At 42.3% G+C, this 12,259-nt stretch overlaps 1 protein-coding gene across 1 annotated transcript in view; it reads right to left on the bottom strand.

The window, feature by feature from the left end:
* LOC139573668 (neural-cadherin-like) overlaps positions 1 to 11,073 on the bottom strand; it is a 108,468-nt gene extending 97,395 nt beyond the window's left edge. Inside the window, exon 1 of the mRNA XM_071397396.1 lies at positions 9,932 to 11,073. Within this exon, the coding sequence (XP_071253497.1) occupies positions 9,932 to 10,859 (928 nt within the window). The 5' untranslated portion in view covers positions 10,860 to 11,073. The remainder of the gene's footprint in view (positions 1 to 9,931) is intronic.
* Between the last annotated feature and the right edge of the window lie 1,186 nt (positions 11,074 to 12,259).

Below are 12,259 nucleotides of genomic sequence, written 5' to 3'. Positions count from 1 at the left end.
GTGGGGACAAACAAAATGTCCCCAGTTGGTCAAATCTTTGTTTGTTTACAACTTCTGGTCCCCACAAGTATAGTTACACACGTCCACACACACACACACGCACACACACACACAAGCTAGGGTACTGATGGCACTTAATGTATTCTCATGTCTTTGCTCTGGCGAGGTGTGAATTATTTTGTCCCTTGAGTACCACATCACACACTCACACACATATACACATACCCTCACAAATACGCCTGCATACATTCACTTTAAGAGCTTGTTAAAGAGCTTGTTTCTCCAACTACCAGGGGGTGGGCCTGGGTAAACTAGGGAATTACTCTTTTACACGGGTAGTTTACTCCTATTTGCCTCCAATCTCAAATAAAGCCCCCAATTGAACGTGAAATCTCTCACCGCCTGCGTTTGTTTGTTGATTTTCTGCCGTGCACAACCAAAGAGCTCGGCGCTCTATTTGATTAATTGATTTCTGCAGCCTTTAAATCTTTAAACGAGTCCCTTTTTTCAGGCAGTTTATTTCTCCCCCTTTGAAGTTCGCATTTCACAAAGGAGCTCTTCACAGCCCTATGCAAATGACGGTCTATGACAGTGTAAGCGGCCCCGTACCAAATCGATAACAACATGGTGGGATATTCTCTGGCCTCCATGCTTACATAATATTGATTTCCCATCACAGGTTTCGACTGCCCAGGGACTTTCCGAAACATGTTGATGGGTTTTTGTGCCCTTCTCGTCTACCCCTCATTTCACATAACTCTCTCCAACAGGGCAAAAGTTTGTTTGTGGCTCACAAGATTCAAAACTAAAAACCTAATTAGAAGCCCTATTATGGGTTAACTAATAGTAATGGTATAATCAAAGAAACAAAGTTATATACATCCACACAGCTTCACAACTTCCGTGTGCAAGTCATTACCTACAAGATGGGGGAATTCGAGAATAATGACAGCATGGGTGTATGTGTACTCTAATGTGTGTGTGTGTGTGTGTGTGTGTGTGTGTGTGTGTGTGTGTGTGTGTGTGTGTGTGTGTGTGTGTGTGTGTGTGTGTGTGTGTGTGTGTGTGTGTGTGTGTGTGTGTGTGTGTGTGTGTGTGTGTGTGCGCGCCTCTGTCGCAGTGCAGGTGTGCCTCAAGTGGTGCTCTGTGGGCTGTATGGGAGGCCCGGGTGTTCCTCAACAATAGATTGGTTATGCGGTCCATGCCTGGAGTCTAGTCCCATAATGAGCATCCGCTACCATAACACTCATTAACCTGAGTGAGGCCGCTACAGCACTCCAAGTACAAGTTGCCTTCAAGCGCAGATATATAGGATCAGCTCATCCCCCGCACATCATAACTGGCCTTAGATCAGTGTCTAAGGGCATCTTCATCTCATTGTAGTGAGACCAGGCCTAAGCAGGCTAAAGTGAGAGACGGGGAGGAACAGGAGAAATGAGATCTCTGCCACCCTCAGGCTGTAGAGGAACTCCTGAGCACAGCTCTGTCCATATTAGATCTGCTAATGAAGGCCCGTCTGGGGGCAGAGGGAGGGTTTCTCTGTAACTGCCCTGAAATGGCACAATCTCCTATGTAAAGTGGGTTTCTACCTTATAATGGAGGTCTAGTAATATGTGTGAGAGAGAATAAGGAGATAGGAGGGGTGTAAAAAGAGAAACAGACAGACACTACTCTAAACAGGGACATAGCGCATGCTATCTCTATTGTTACATGGGACCAACACACTAACCCATTCGTGTACATTGCACGAATTCCAATTGTTGTGGCTAACATTAGCTAGGCCAGCTAGGTGGCTGACTTTAAGGGTAGGAGTTAAGGTTAGGGTTAGGTAACATGCTAGCTAAGTAGTTAAAGGGTTAAGGTTAGTGGAAGGGTTGGCTAAAAATCAAAGTAGTTGCAAAGTAGTTTAAAAGCAGTAAGTAGTTGCAAAACTGCTAATTAGCTAAAGTACTAAAATTGTCAGTGATGAGATTTGAACACACAACCTTTGGGTTGATAGATGTAGTTACGAAAGTTCAATCAGGAAGGCTGTTCTGAATGGGCGTCACTTTTTATCATCCTCTAAGCATAATATATTAATATAGTTTCCTATCTCACGGGCATGGCGGGCATTCATATGGTAGCGTTTATAATGTTACCACGTCTCTCATCCTCCTTTACTATTAGCAAGTGCGAGGAATTGACCTATTAACTTCAGCCTATGAGCACGGCACACAAAGGCGATGTCACCACGCTTGCTGTTTAACCTATGGGCTCAATTGTGCAACAATCCCTTTTGTTTCTTTCAACTAATGGGCATAAATCTAGGTGGGTATTTATATGCCAACTCACCTCTCGTGTCTCTGTTTTACAGCAACAGTCTTCCAAACAACCTTGTACCTCTCCACCACCACATGAACGCCCGTCATCGGAACCCCATTCTCATAGAGGGTGGTTTCGATGTCAGCTGCCTAGCAAAGGGTTACCTGTTATCCACATCTGACTCCGAGGAGCATTTCTCAGCCTGTACTCAATTGAACGGTCTTTAACTGGTTTTGAAATGCACAGTATACGAAATCGCGTTCTGCGCACAAAAACATTTTCTTTTTCGTGTGCCTGTCACGAGTTTCCAATAAGCAATATGTCTATTTCAGTGATACTGGGATGATGAGACGTTCTAGCTCCTGAGACTATGAGTGAGTCTATAATACATGAATGGATGTCACATTCCATTCCTTCTCAATGACCACACACACAACACCTTCCCAGATGCTGGCTGCATGACTGATGTCAAAACTGCACACTGTTCTTCTCTGGGGGCTCTGAACATTAGAAAAGCCGGGACATACAGTCCATTGATCTGTTGATGGAACAACATAGCTGGGCTGAAGGGCTGCACACACACATCTAAAAACTCATATCATTAGTTGTGAGAGAAATGGAATGCCTAAATCCCTGATCACAGTGTGTATATTGTCTTTTTTTAAATTTAAACGAGAGCATTTCAAGTGCAAGCTGCCTCTGCTGTTGATGGAAAGGGATTTCAGAAGTGTTTATTTATGTGTCTCCAGGAATTAATATAAATCTCAGCGTACAAGTTTGAGCGTGTCCAATTTCACAATTAAGATGAACAGTGGCGGGGGAGATTCGATTTGTGTGCATACAGTGCCTTCAGAAAGTATTCACACCACATTACTTTTTCCACATTGTGTTGTGTTACAGCCTGAATATAAAATGGATTAAATAGCGATTTTTTTTGTCACTTGCCTACACACAATACCCCATAATGTCAAAGAGGAATTATGTTTTCTAAATTTTTACAATTTAATTATAAATGAAAAGCTGAAATGTCTTGAGTCAATAAGTACTCAACCCCTTTGTTATGGCAAGCCTAAATAAGTTCAGGAGTAAAAATTTGCTTAACAAGTCACATTAGATACACTACCATTCAAAAGTTTGGGGTCACTTATACATTTCCTTGTTTTTGAAAGAAAAGCAAGAAAATTGTCCATTAAAATAACATCAAATTGATCAGAAATACGGTGTAGACATTGTTGATGCTGTAAATGAGTATTGTAGCTGGAAACGGCAGTTTTTTAATGGAAAATCTACATAGGCGTACAGAGGCCCATTATCAGCAACCATCACTCCTGTGTTCCAATGGCACTTTGTGTTAGCTAATCCAAGTTTATAATTTTAAAAGGCTAATTGATCATTAGAAAACCCTTTTGCAATTATGTTAGCACAGCTGAAAACTGTTGTGTTGATTAAAGAAGCAATAAAACTGGCCTTCTTTGGACTAGTTGAGTATCTGGAGCATTAGCATTTGTGGGTTCATTTACAGGCTAAAAATGGCTAGAAACAAAGAACTTTCTTCTGAAACTCGTCAGTTTATTCTTGTTCTGAGAAATAAGGGCTATTCCATGCGAGGAATTGCGAAGAAACTGAAGAGCTCATACAACGCTGTGTACTACCTTCACAGAACAGCATAAACTGGCTCTAACCAGAATAGAAAGAGGAGTGGGAAGCCCCGGTGCACAACTGAGCAAGAGGACAAGTATATTAGTGTCTAGTTTGAGAAACAGGCGCCTGTTTCTCAAACTAGACCGTCTCTCTGTCTCACGAGGGGAGACAGAGAGAAGGTTTCAAGCGCAGGGCGCAGCAGGTGTTTATTTGTTAAGGACCACAGGAGGAGGCAGGTAGCTTGGTCCAGGGGCAGGCAGAAGGTCATACACAGGGGGTGCAAAAAGGCAACAGTACAGCCAGGGAAAAGGCTAGTAACGTAGTCCAGGAGATCAGGCAATAGGTTGATAACAGGAAATCCAATAGGCTAAAGTACAGGCAGGGAATAGGCAAAAAGCTTTGTTAGTGAGGCAGGACAAAACTATCATTCACCGGAGGATTAAATTACGGCGAAACCAGCAATCCAAATAGAAGTGTGTCACAAAACAAACAATACCTCACAATGATGGGGTGCAAAGAACTGAACTAAATAGTGTGTGATTATGACATACAGGTGTGTGAACTGGTGATCAGAATTCAGGTGATTGGAATCTGGAGAGTGAGCTGCGTTCAGGGGATTAATGTTATTGAGAGCGTGAGCTGGAAAGTGGGTTGGAAAGTGAGCTGCGTTCAGGGGATCTACGTGTTTGAGAGTGTGAGTTGGAAGCAGACGTTACACTCACAGCTGTAATTGCTGCCAATGGTGCTTCTACAAAGTATTGACTCAGTGGTGTGATTACTATTGTAAATTAGATACTGCTGTATTTAATTTTCATTACATTTGCAAACATTTCAAAAAACATGTTGTTGGTGGGTGAGAAAAATGATCTATTTCATCAATTTTGAATTCAGGCTGTAACACAAAATGTGGAATGAGTCAAGCGATCTGAATACTTTCTGAAGGCCCTGTATGTGTGTGCTTGTGTATGTGTGAGTGTGTGTATATATGGGAGGGTGTCCTCCGGTGAACAGTTAGTGGTGCGGGTGGGTCAGGATGTTCGGGGGCCAGCTGAGGTTCGAGTGACCTTGTCCTAGTTCATCATAAAAAATAGTCTCCCTAGGGCTAGTGTGGAGCGGCTGTCAATAACCTATTATAACACAATGGAGAGGGCTGGGCCTCACTCTGGCATGAAGTTCAATTATGAGGGAGAGAGAGAGAGAGAGCCCATCACTGTATCCCGAGGCTAAGTCCAAGTCCCTGTCCTTGTGTGTGTGCATGCCCTAACAGCTGTAACGCTGATTCAGGCAGACCCAAACAGTTCTTCAGGGCCTCATTTGGTCCAAAAAAAGACCATTCTGGAGAGGTTTAGCTTCCTCACAATGATTTATCCTCCAGTGCTCTCCTCCTTCTGCACACACACATAGCAGAAGGCCACACACCGAGGTACAGGCACACACACACTGACAAAAATAAACACACAGGACTATCAACAGAAATACATAAATAGGCATATAGATTAGATAGAAGTATAAACCAATACATAAACGTCCATATGTGTACCACAACGACACACACATTCCCCTTTCTCCTCCTATACCACTGAGCTAAAATTGCATGTGTACATATCTTTAATGATGTCTACAGGTCCACAGGCATGTCTCTAAGCCATACAGTAAACAGCAGATGGGAGAAGGGTTTAATTGTCAGAAGTGGAGTCAGAAGGAGGAGACACTGGTGGTACAGCAAGGCTAGAGGTACATTGTCTGGTTGCTTTAGCCCAGGGTGAGGCCAGAAATAAAGAAATAGATAAATAAAGAGAAAGATGGGAAGGAAGAAACCCTATCAAGCCGCGCCTGTCATCTAAATATGTCATCCAAGGGCGCCCAAGGGCGCCCAAGCGGAGAAAATGTATGAAGGCATACTTTTTGCACCGTTATAATTTGATGACGGGACAGGGAGTGGGTGCACACACACACCTAAATAAAGGACAGGAGAAGGGGAAAAGAAAAGCTCACACCAACCTACTCTCAAACAGCAATCCCCAGGTACTACATATAAACCTGATATACATGAGTACACAAACACAGTTCACACTCACATACGTTTGTTTATATCAAATTCTTATGTCCTGGATATTATTCAATGTGGTACTGAGACAGACACAAAGTGTGATTTCTGGCATCTGGCTCCTCCACAGTAACTTCTAATCTAACTGGAAGAACAGAGAGCCACTCCAGAAAAGTCCAGTCAGCAGCAAGCCCAGTCAGTCTGTTGTCTGTAAGCTCTACAGTGTGTGGGCCCCAATTTATCAACCTCCTTTTCCGCCAGCTGACGAAGGTACTTTCTAGTCTCTCTCATTTCTCTCCCTCTGCCTCCCTTTCTTTTTCACTCGTTCCATCACCCCAGGGCCAGCTCTTCCTGCTGTGTTTGGGGAAAGATAAAATTGTTTCTCGCAGAGGTTTTCCAAACTTTCATGGGTGCTAGCCCTGGATCCCCCTAGGGCAGGGGAATGGAAGGAACGGAGCTCTCCCACACACTCGACACACACAATCCATTATCGGCATTTACTAAGCCAATACACACATCATGGAGATAGAGACTTGGGAAAAAGTGCCCCTCAGCATTGTACTGTAGACACACACATGCACACACTTTGAGTCGGCTCTACTTGCAGTGTTTCACCTACATGTGCTGAGGGCGGAGTGCCAAGCCACCCTAAAGTAACTAACCAGGGCTGCAGAAATCAAAATATTTGAAAGGAAACCACATGGAAAACAAATATGACCAATGTACCACTAATTCTTCTTAAGATAAGGGGCGCAAAGCCAGATGGAGAGCCTGCCTGGCCTTGATATTGGAAATCACACTGCCCTGTGCAAAATCATTGTTTAGTGGCCCTGGAAACGCATAAGTCCCCTTTTTACACATAATGCCACCCCAGCCGTGTATACACATAATGCTATAATGGCTCAAGACAAATCACTGTGTGTGTGACCGGCTTGTTAATTAAATGGTATTTGACACCAAAGTTGAGTCACCAACACTGGTGTCCTCTGAACCTTGTCTTCCCACTCGCAACACAGGTTTAAGCAAGGCCAATGTGGCCTACAAGTAATCAAGGACACATGGGGAGACACAAATGTAGGAACACACATGTATGCGTGCATGTACAGCACATAACAGATCAGTAACATTGAGCTTTCTTCAAGTGAAAGACAACTTCAATTCACATCCAGAAATAAATACAGTACTTGAATCTGTTCTACAGCTGGCATTGAAAGGCCTAAGAAGTGCCAGACATGGAAGACAAAGACAAAAAGTGAGGAGAAAGAGAAACAGTGTGTGTGTGTGTGTGTGTGTGTGTGTGTGTGTGTGTGTGTGTGTGTGCGTGTGCGTGTGTGTGTGCGTGTGCGTGTGTGTGTGTGTGTGTGTGTGTGTGTGTGTGTGTGTGGAAAGACAAACAAAGGGGTGGGAAGTAATCTAGAACCATCCACACACTTGGGGCAGATTGTGTTATCTGACAGCATCTACTCTTAAGAACGTAAAAAAATAACCCTTCCTCTTCTAACACACTCAAACGGAATGTGGCACAGTGGCACTCGGCTAGACAATAGTTTCAACAGTAATTATGTCCCCAAAGACCTTTGCATTGGCGCTCTCCCTAGCATGGCCGCAAGAGAGGAAAACAATGCTTCTGATTACATGTGGTTTACTCCAAAAGACATTCCCCATGCCAGTGAATGTATCTAAGCTGCATGTGTTTAACTTATTATGCAGTGAATGTAATACTTTTAATTGGCTATAAGGGGAGATAATATGCATTATTAAACAAATCTCACAAACAAACACTTGCACACCATTAAGAATATATAGGCCTAGGCTATAATTGGGATGTGCAGTGATCACACATGCAGACATCCTTACAACACATGCAGACATCAGCGTTAAACTTTGACATAAAGACTACACAGGCACACTGGGTCTGTGTATAGACTCTTGTGGGGGGGCTCTCTCAAGCATTTTGGTAGGGTTTGCTGATAGTTAAAAGTGTCCCTGCTCCATTTCGACAATTCCACACAGTACATTTTGGTCGTTACTCTATTTGAACTCGCTCCAGTATCAAAAGAAAAGTATTTTCCCCCTCATCTCTGCAGCTTGTACAAGAACGTTCCTCCTAGCAGCACAGCATCTATATTATAATCTATCTACTCATATTCAAATGGAGGACTTCAACTAGATGTAAGACGACATTATCTTCATGGGAGAAGCTTCCGTTAGCATCCGGGCGGGAAAGGTTTTATTAATTCATATATCATTGTTATGCAGCGCCGACAATATAAATCATGTAGACAATCTGTTGGTTGACCTAATTCGTCGGGTGAGGCTTGTGTTAATAATTAAGCGCAAATTGAACATGACTTGACGTTTCCGTGGTTTAATCATATGTTGTAGCACAACATTACAACAATGCAATAAATACTGAGTAATGAGTTTAGTGCGGAAAATATGAATTCTAGTTAACTTTACGCATGAGAGCACCACTGAATAAACCAGACTCCAAAGTCCCTTACACAACAAACTATCTCCTGTGAAGTCAGTTGTATAGGTTTGTAAGACCACATGTGCCAGACTAGGAATGTCAATGTGAATAAATAATCATAATTACTCTAAATAAACAGTGGATGAGGCAGAGTTCTCGTTTGAAAAACTTAATTACCTCTAGATTCACTTGGCATGTCAGAGGAGACTTTTCCTTAAACGAGCAGATGTCGTGATTTAGGGACTTGGCCAAATCCTCACCTGGACAACTTTTCATGATATGATGTTAATGTCTGAATTCAATCACAGTCTAAATCCGAGCAATAAAATGTTTTTCAGTTGTGACTATCATCTAAAACACCAGGCTAATCGTTAGGCCTGTTATACAGGCTACGTTAATGTTTTCAACTTTATCACTATCTTCAGCATCATAATTCTTAAGCCTAAAATTAGCACAATGGTACAGTCTAGGTTTAGGATACAGAAAAGCAACCAAAAATGAATTTCTTTGTGCATAAAATCTATTTGGCAAAAACTCTACAGATGTTCATGTCCTTAATAGCGCCAGTGCACACCCATACATTGACACTCATGTGTTCGGCACTGGGGACAGTGGGCAGACGTGTCTTGCATGCAGAGCCACACACACATTTCCATCATCCAAGTGCTATAATCCTGTAATTAGCGACCTGCCGGCAACAAATAACACCTTCACCTAGCGTGTCAATGACGTGTAATCAGCATGCATCCCAGCGTGCGATAAACAGCAAAATAGGTTATTTTGAATATCATTACGCAAAGCCTGACTGACAACTGGCCATGCAGTAGAATTAATACTAATTGAATAAAAGTCCATATTGTACTTCAAAATGTAGGCTATATATTATGCAAAACAACAAAAACATCGGCCATAAGGAGTTGAATTAATTAATAAGATACTGTCAGGTTCAGTTGCCAACTGATCTTCTACTGCGCAAGGTGCTGCCGCTCAGCTCGCGGATCCAACGGATGAAATAGCAATATACCCAAACCAAACATCACTTTATTCACACCTGATATCAAGTTATTGTCCAATTTTAAAATTATTCTGCGGACGTGCGCGATTATCTTTTTAATCAATTGTTTTACATTGCAGCCTAATAAATAGCTAAACATGTTTTTTTTCTATAGCAAGTAAACTTTATCTAAAAGCCCTGAGCAAATACAATAGGATACGCTGAGTCTCTCACTCACAATGATGCTTAGCCCTATAAAATACTGTTTCACATGAGTGTCGGATATAGTAATGGTGCACGGCGACAGAGACTTTCCCAAATGAGCCCCATTCAACACTGTACCAGTGGCATAGGCATAGCCTACATTTTCCAAAGAGACAGATGCCTCAGACAACTGGCAACTTTTAATGGGAAAGACACTGAAAACACACGACACTGCACCTTTACGCACAGAGACATGACACTCCATCCTTACCTCTGAGGTTTTGGATTTTGACCATGACCTCTGCGGGGGACTTCAGTCTGTGCGCGAGATACAGACGACCCGAGTCCCTCTCGATCTGAACCGGGGAGTCCGCCTCTGATATTACCTCGAACCACTTTTTCTCAAACTTCTGGTCAGGCACCGTGAATATCATGTCACCGACTTTGACATCCTCTGAGACCGTCACTGTGTAGAGCAGTTCCTCGGAGACCGCTCGGGGCCTCCTAACCTTCGAGACAGCAGGTCTCTGCACATCAAGGTGAAGTGTCACCGGCTTACTTATCAATGCGACATCTCCATTATCTTGAGCGTAAATACGGACTGTTAGGTTCATGACACCAATGAGAGAACTGACCAGCATTACCTGTCCGGTTTGGGGAACTACGTACACATGTTGGCATTTTGGAGATGCGTAATAAGTGACCCGGCCATTCTTTCCACCGTCGGGATCCTTTGCAAAAAAACGGACCAATTCGGAACCGATAGGGGTCAATTCATCAACTTTTACCCTTTCGTTTTCCTCGATGAACCGGGGTATGTTGTCGTTTGAATCAAGCACCTCTATTTTAATCACCACGGCACTATTCAAACAACCAGAAAGCACAACCTTCAAATCGTACACTGCTATAAACTCTCTGTCCAAAGTTTCTGTGGATTTCAAAATAAGATGCTGTTCTTCGTGATGGTAAATCAAACGAAAATCCGTTGCGTCCTTCCCTTCCAAAGCAATGTCCAGTTCCGAAACATGACAGTTGTTTCCAACCGGTAAAGCTACGCAATCCACCACTGTTCCAGCGGGCGAGTTCTCCACAATTTGTCCATAATACACAGGCAGCTTTGAATTCCCTGTTGAAAATGAAACCAATGCGACAAGCAAAAATGTCTTCAGGGCTACGGTTCCGTGTGTAGCTCCCGTCATGTTTCCATCAAATCAGTGTTGTCACTCTAGTACAACATAAAAGTTTATTGCGGCATAAATAATCGAACAATTATTGTTATTAATGCTAGGTGAGTAGATATATGGTGTGAATGTCCCCAAAAGTGCAATGCTTCAGCAATGAAAAAGTAGCAGTCCTTCAAAGAACAGCGCCAAAGTGACAAGTTCGCTTCCAGTTTATTCCGTGAAGCATCACTTGAGCGCATAGAGGATGAATTCTGGCTACACGCTGCAGATGCTCCATGTGGTACTATGATCACCGCCCTTCGAGGCACAGCCAATCGGAGATCGGAATGGGACGGAAAAACAGCTATCGGCCAGCCCACACGCAGTTTGATTTAGCTGCGCAGGAGACGAACGTTGGAGAGCTTTTAGTATTCAGGCCCACAATTTAAAATGCTGTGTGTAAGCAATGGGTGCGTTTTGTTTGCTGGAGAGACTTGTCCCCAGAATACACATTCGTTTTCTTGGGTTTTGGCCAACTGTTATCAATGTTCTGTTTGGCTGCACTACAGGCAACATTATAGGCCTCACATGTTGACTGGATTACCTCCCTTGATAGAAAGGCTTTATGCTAAACAAAAGTTATTTTTTAAATGTATATTTTTTATGGTTCCTGGTTGGAGTAGATTGTTCTGCTTTCAACGCGTGACTTCGGGAACCAATTTGGCTTCTCAACATTATATAATAGAATAGTCTAATAAAACCAAAAAATATATTAAAGCTGCAAAATGTTACTTTTTGGGGCACCAACCAAATTCACATAGAAATGTGTGTTATAGATGTGTCACTCATTGAAAGCAAGTCTAAGAAGTGGTAGATCTGTTTCTATGCTTCCAGTTCTTACGTTTTGGCATCTTTTACTTTCGGTTTTGTACACCAACTTCAAACAGCTGAAAATACAATGTTTATGGTCATGGAAAATATATTTTACAGCAGTTTAGATGGTACAATGATTCTCTACACTATACTTGCTCATGTTTTCACATAAACTTAAATTAGGCGAACTATTAGAATTCTAGCAGAGCGATTTCTGCATAGTGCATCTTTACATTTTTAGTACCCAAAATGACTAATTACGTTTTTCTTATGCATTTAAAGGACAGTTCCACCCCAAAACTTTCTTCTGGTATTTATTTCATTAGTCCATTGTTGATATAGTCCCAAAATGTTTTGCATGTCAGCAATCAAGTTTTCAAGTTTTTCATATGATGCCACATTCATCATACCGGCTGTATTTCTGTATTTTGAAAGTTATATGTCTTGAAATCTTGATTGCTGACATGCAAAACATTTTTGGGACAATATCAACAATGGACAAATAAAACAAATACCAAAATACATCATTTTTGGGGCGAGTTTTCCTTTAATGGAATGTGTTT

Source organism: Salvelinus alpinus, chromosome 4 (genome assembly GCF_045679555.1).
Source record: "Salvelinus alpinus chromosome 4, SLU_Salpinus.1, whole genome shotgun sequence".
Classification (NCBI taxonomy): domain Eukaryota; kingdom Metazoa; phylum Chordata; class Actinopteri; order Salmoniformes; family Salmonidae; genus Salvelinus; species Salvelinus alpinus.
This window is presented reverse-complemented; position numbering and strand designations above follow the sequence as displayed.